The sequence below is a fragment of the Aptenodytes forsteri genome, unplaced genomic scaffold (genome assembly GCF_000699145.1).
Source record: "Aptenodytes forsteri isolate BGI_AS27 unplaced genomic scaffold, ASM69914v1 Scaffold56, whole genome shotgun sequence".
In the NCBI taxonomy this organism is placed as follows: domain Eukaryota; kingdom Metazoa; phylum Chordata; class Aves; order Sphenisciformes; family Spheniscidae; genus Aptenodytes; species Aptenodytes forsteri.
The window spans coordinates 6509341-6516355 of record NW_008796213.1 but is presented as its reverse complement, the minus strand read 5'-3'; the positions used below and the strand labels follow the sequence as shown (position 1 = coordinate 6516355).

Here is a 7015-nt window from a genome sequence, read left to right as displayed (position 1 = left end):
TGGTGGGGGGGGGCGATGCGTGGGCAAGGAAAGCGAGGGAGAAGGGGGCAGCACCAAGCCCCGCAGTCCTGGGCACCCGTGCAGTTCGCAGCCGGGGCTCCCCCCAGACCCAGAGCCTGGCAGTTGCCAGACACTGTTTCTCAGGGGGGTCAACCGCCTCCCCTTGGTTTGGGGAAGACGGGAGGATTCAGCCTCACAGACCCCGCCGTATCACTTGTCCTCAGGGCCCGGCGACACACCTGGGCTTGGTTTGTGATTTTTATCGTAGCGGTATTTCCCAAACCAGGCCTGCGTAAGGCCACAGGACGGGTCTGCAGGTGCAGGAGAGAAATTCTCTGGCTGAGACCCGACACTGTTTATTCACGCTGGGATCTGGCTGCATGCCCAGCCTACCCCCACCTGCCCTGCAGCACGCCATGGGGATTTCCTCTCTCTGGAGGAAGCATTGGAGGTGCAGTATCCTAAAGACTCATTCAAGGAGCAAAAGGATCCATTTTAAGCTCATCTTCCCGCTATTTTCAACTAACTTCTGGAAATTCTAATAAAAGGGATCTCCACCAAGCTTCAGATCGATGGAAAACACACCAAAATGAAGTTTTTCACAACTGCTAACAGGAGGAGGAACGCATTAACTGCCAACACAATGCCAGCAGCTAATGCTCCACCCCTGCCTTGGGAATCTGGAAATGCTTCAGTGTCAGAACTGGAAGCCGCAGAATAAAAGCCCTGGCCTTTAGCTCGCTAGAAAATGTTATAAAAATACACCAGGGACCAGCTAACGCTATAAAGAAAAAAAAAATTGAGTTGTTTTTAAGATAAATTCATACAGCAAATTAAAATCTGCCTTGAAGAGAAAATAGCTCCTACTCTGAGAATCTTAGAAAGACAAAAGCACAATGAGGGAATTCTTCACTGATTGTTTAGGTTTTCCCATTTGTTTTCCACTAATGCAAGCATCACAAGTAATTGAAAATAAGACAACAGTTACTCTATTATAATAGCTAGGAACACAAGGAAGGAATCAATTTGGAGCAGACCGCTTTTAGCGGTTTCTTACGTGAAGTCTCTTGAAGAGGTCTAGAAACAATTCTGTAGACCTTTCAGTTCACTCGCTCCTCTCTGCTCCCCTGCTTCTAGAAACACGTATTACTTACTTCCCCCGGAGTTCCCCACAGTCAACTGCCACAGAAGTTCAGCAACTTGCCCTAAGACTGTGACATTTTGAGCAGAGTTGGACACGCACACAATTCATATCCTTACTAGAAGGCTTCTGAGCACGGTAAGCGCTCACTCATATCCCATCCTTTTAACAAACTGTAACAAAGCGATACCAAACTCTTTGCCGCTCATTTTGAACAGCAGCAACCTAACCGCTCTGTAGAGAGGGGAAGTCATGTCAAAATTTCATTTCAGAGGCCGCAGCCAGCAAGCTGCACGGCACGAAGGCAGGGAAGGGGGCAGAGTAACGGTGAGAGCACAGGAGAAGGCAGGGCGGGGAAATTGGGGAACCTCGACTAAGAAAAAAACCCCATGAGGTAACCAAGAAGTAACCTGGGAAACCATTTTTTATGAAAGAGTAATACTCAGTATTACAAAGCTTATCATTAACCACCCTTCCCTCCCCCCCAAGACAAAGACACTTACTCTCTTCTCTGTATCATCCCCTTTTCTAAAAAAGGGCAGAAATCTGAAGTTTGTACACGTACACCTTTGAAAAAGCAGACACACACGTCAGTGTTTACAATGCGTTTGATAGGACAACCACTTTATTACAAAGAACAAACAAAGCTTCGAAATAAGACTGATCAACTTGAATTGTACAAAATGTCAGTTTCCTTGTAGAGGTCCTTAAGTAACAGGCTGTAAGACTAAGTTCACGTCAAATTCGCTATCCTGAAATATCAGAAAACAACAGTAATACTTCTTCTATCTTCAGAGTTTATGGCATGATCATGTGCTCTACTCCAAACTACATTCAAAAGATATTGCTATAATTACTTTGAGAACACAAAGTGTTGGTTATCGTTCACTTCATTTCCACTTTCACAAGAACATTCTTAAGGTGAAGCTGTAGCAGTGTCTGCCGTAAGTGGCACGACTGTCCTGTACTTACACAGTCACAACTCCCCTAAGGAGTTCAGTAAACCTAGACATTTCTACAATACGGATACCGTCTCCTGATAGATATCAGCTTCTGTTACGTGTCCGTTAGCGATACACGAAATAAATGGATGACACAGATTCTCAGAGAGCCGATGTCAACAGTCTTCCAAACGAATTTAAAATCGAACAATCAATATTTGTCTGATATCTAGCTGATAGGCAAATAGGTGGGATTTAGACGTTATAAATACAGTTCTAAAAACAGACCACAAAGTGTATTTTACAGCGTGTACCACGATTTCATTTTAAAGTAAAACTGTGAGGAACTAAAGATTTGCATATGATCACTATTCAACATCACCCAGCTTGGACAAAGAAGAGAAAGTGACATCTTATGTCAAGTCAGCTGAAGAAAGCACACTTACAAGGAAATTATACTTTCATTGAAAACGCCACAGTTTTACCCTTTGGTAGTTGTGACATACCCACTGAAAAAGAAATTGTGCAAAGCATGTGAAACCAAGTGCAAAAAAACTCCACCCAGACATACCCAACAGATTTTATTCTTAAATAACAACTCTACAATCACAGCTATCAACCAATAAAATCAAAGCCACAAGTGTTTTCTCTAAAGGCTTCTTTCACAGTACTAATAAGAAAAACCAAGTTCTATTCTTCTAGTTAACAGCTCGTGTACGGTACTTCAGTTATCAGACAGTATTGGTAGTGAGATCATACCTGATGAAATGGACCATTAAAACACAAATATTTTAAAGCCAGTTAACTTCAGGAAAAGTCCTATACATTCATACTATAAACACTGTTTAAAGTGAATCTGGGATATCTGTCGTTGTCATGAACACAGGATTTTTCTCTGGAGTAAAACCACGTGTATTACTCCTGTGCCACAATTAACACTATTACGGCGATTTATGGTCCCCAGCACTTTTTATATGCTATTATAGCATGTGATGTGTTGTGATATATTAAGGCTGTATCAGCACTTCCATTACAACCCTGATTTTCAGGGTAGCTAAAACTTGGCTATTAAATCTGCCCTGGGATACTTGAGCTGTTAAATCTCTAATATTTTAGCGATAGTTCTCCCACCAAACCAGGCACATCCTTTCTTTTAGTTTATATATTTACAAATGCTCTTAAGACAAATTTAACTGGCAGAGGCAAGAAATTCTACCTTGATGTATAGTCTTTTGGCATTCGGGGCAAAATTAAAGTGCAAAGTATAAACTTCATTGCACAGTAAATAATTTAGATTTTATTATTTTAAAATAAATCTTATTTAGGTGCCTCAATCTATTCACCTAGTGACCTTGTCCAACTCAGCCATTTTCCTCTACACTTTGGTGAAAATAAGTTTATATATAGATATATAAATAGCATTTAAAATGTTTACCTTTATTTCCCCACTGTGAACAAATTTTTTCTTGTAGCATAGGAATGGATCAACCTATTCCTAGAAGTAATGCTTGTTGAATTTATCAGCTAGCTAGTTAATGTAAAATGATGGACAGTAAAAGGGAGATACTGAACTTGATTGGTAGAATATACTGGTAAAGCAAACAAGCACTTAAGAAGATTAATTGGAATAAATATGTTGAAAGTTGCCATATAATACGTGCAAAATTGCTTACCATGTATTCTAAACTTTGGTTAAAATTTTCAGATTGAAGTTTTACAGAAACATTATGGAAGCAACACAAGTGATTACAAACACAGGAATGAGGTAAGTTATTATTAGTGCAAAAAGCAAGCATATGCTAAAAGCAAAGCATATGGATTTAAAAAAAAGAGAATGAATCTCATGGAAGTTTTAATACAAGACCAGAAAGGTCTCTTGTAAACATTGGTATTTACAAGTTTAAGATTTGTACAACTACAAAAGGATAATTCTAAATACTAGTAGTGCATTTACAATGAATTTATGTTTTTTTGTAATAAGAGAAATGACTAAGTTTATCTTTTTTCTTTTAAATCTTCAGGGGATATCTTTCAAGATTAAGATATTTGTTACAAATAGTAGAAAAATCATTTCTTTACAAAAAAAGTATATATTAAAATATTTGTACATTTTAAGTTAATATATAATAACTGGAAATTTTTGCCTTGTACTCAGGCGCCACAATGAAGAACGTGGTATAAGGAAGTGAAACCAAACAGAATTTGTTCATATACCAAATCTTATGAATTATCTATGCAAGATCTGTAGCAATCATGGGGACTCTACCTCAAATACTTCTGCATGTGCCGATTTTTTATTTGGTTATTTTTCATTTGAAACTGTGTGGTTTTTTACATTTTAACTATCACTACCAAAAAGAGCTACTGGATAGAGTATGGTCCTCCACCCCACCATCTTCAATATAGTTTCTATATGGTACTCATACCTGAGCAAGGCTCTGTAACGCTGATGTTTCAAACGTAAAAAAGGTTATATATTTTTAAGATAAAAACAATGCAAAAATAAAATATTTGTAGCATTTACAAATAGTACAAGAGTTACATTAAACACTACATTCGAAACTTGAGATTTATTATGTTGCTTCTACTTTGAGCTTGACGTTTTCATATCTGCAAAAAGAAGGAGACATTGTTAAATATTTCATAATTTCACATCGTGTACATGGTCAAACACTTTCAAACAACTACTGTTTCAGAGTTCTGGGATACAGATCATGGTCAAAACCCTTGCCAATTAAAGGGTTAAACCAGCATTGGAATACTAAACATTACGGAGGACAACTTCTTCATTGTTGCTCTCCACCTTAGGAAAACACATGTCAAAAAACAAGCAGTGGTGTATTCAACAGTTCGCTTTCAATCACACCCTGTGGATCACAGCCCACAAACTGAGCGGTCAGCTAAACCGATACAACAGTTCATTGCTCCCCGAGGGGGTGGGCATGCTCCCCTCGCTCTGCCGTTCCTAACCTTCCTCCATGCTCACAGGACTTCTTGCTGAGCGAAGCCAGCTCCCAGCTAGCAGAAAGCTAAGCTGGAAAGGGCAAGGAGCGGGACGAGAGGAGAAGCCAACAAAACTTCTTGTTTTGAGCCCCTGGATTGGCTTACTTAAAAGGTGAGCCAGAACTGATCAGGCTAAAAACTAATCTTTATTTTCAGTGGATCCAGTCCCACACCCAACTCATCATGAACCTGTACAAATTCAAGTGCAGGGACAAGATGACAAAACCTCTTCTGGCTATAATACGGACTTTAAAGTGTATGAGAGTCATGAAAATGCACCTTATGTCACCTTATGAAAAAATTTTCTAACAAGGAGGGGGAAAAGACTGAAAAAAACTGATTACACCCATGCATGTAACTGGATTACTTATTAGAATGAAAAACTTCTGAGCTGAAGTGAAACCCAGGGAAATCAGAAGCTTACTAGGCTTTTATTATTTGAGGGACTGGGTAAGACTCAATAACCAACATTTCAGTATTTGCTTGTCTTTGCTTGTGAACAAATATAAAAAACTTTTTAAAATGTTATGCCAAATTCAACAACTAAATTTTCTTAAAACTTTATTAGGAACAAAATAACATTTCAAGAACTTCACATGCACTGCCGAGAAAAGTGTTGGTTCTAGAGACACAACACGCCATTTTCTCCGTCACAGCTACAGCCCATTTAAATGCTGCGTCTGTCACTGACTTTACCTTGAAGCCATCGAACTTGTGTGGCTGGTCCATACCCTCTCTCATTCTTTGCAGAAATTCTGAACACTATTGCAGGTCGGGAAGTGTAATCAACATGAGCATTTGAAAGCTGGGCAGCAGTCACTATACATGATGTTTTAAGACCGCAGTATATTCTCATAAATACAAGCTGACTTGGATTTTCCTGTAATTGTGTGGAACGGATTGCTAAGTAGGCAGAATATTCTAAAATATTTCCAGAGGGTGAAGCAGGAGGCTCCCAAGAAAGATGAATACAGTCTACACTCTGAAGAAAAAGGGAGAAAATGTGATAGTATATAGGTAACCGTTAGATACTTGAATATACATATATATTTATAAAAAAAACAAACAAACAAACAGAAAAACCTCTAAAGATCATCTGAAAATGCTAACCTAACTTCATAACTCTTTGGAGGTAAAGATGTCTCTTTTGACTTTTTTTTTTTTTTTTTTAAAAAAAGCATGGTAAACTCTTATAGATTCAAGGATGCAGAAAGAGAAAATCATGGGGAAACTCTCAGATGATTAAGATGTGTATCTGGTAACATGATCATTAAGTCTTAAAATAATTCTTTGTAGCAATTTTCTTAAAGAATATTACATTGAGCAGAGTTAACCAATTAAGCATTTGACACTATTTTATATGACAATTCTAACTTGGAAAAAAACCCCAACAACAAACCAACTAAAAACAAGAGTTGTGAGATTAAGCTTGTGACCGGAATTTTATACAACAGAACTAGAATTACCTATATTTCTCACCTTGGTGATTTTGACTGTTGAAGGAGCTCCAGGAAAACCCGGAATGCAAGTCTTGAATTCACTGACTTTACTGAAAGGCCCACCCCCCCAGCCATTAATTGCAGCAACTCTGAACCTGTACACTGTGCCTGGAAAAAGATCCTGTTTCTTAAGTAATCTGTAGTCTGGTACATCTGCACTTTCCATCTGGAAACAAAGCAACATTTGTGTTAATTTTTAAAATATTCTAAACACAATTAGCCTAAAAAAAAATAAAGTGGGTAGCGATAAACTGAGATTAGTAAGTTTAATTGAAACTGAAAATCGATCTAACACTTTTGTACTTAAATCAGAATTTAAGTTGGTTAAAGTTGGTTAAGTCAGAACCTAAAAAAAGGTTCTGACTGAGGCACTAGCTCACCTCAAAACAGCTGATCTAAGAAGCGATATGAGACTACATCTCTGACACCCT

At 38.3% G+C, this 7015-nt stretch overlaps 1 protein-coding gene across 1 annotated transcript in view; it reads right to left on the bottom strand.

Annotated features, from left to right (window-relative positions):
• Positions 1–1752: 1752 nt before the first annotated feature.
• Positions 1753–7015, bottom strand: part of HCFC2 (host cell factor C2) — a 17949-nt gene continuing 12686 nt past the window's right edge. The window contains exons 13-15 of the mRNA XM_009288384.1: positions 6565–6750; positions 5782–6067; positions 1753–4692 (exon numbers count right to left, since the gene is read on the bottom strand). Coding sequence (XP_009286659.1) covers positions 4667–4692; positions 5782–6067; positions 6565–6750 — 498 coding nt within the window. The 3' untranslated portion in view covers positions 1753–4666. The remainder of the gene's footprint in view (positions 4693–5781; positions 6068–6564; positions 6751–7015) is intronic.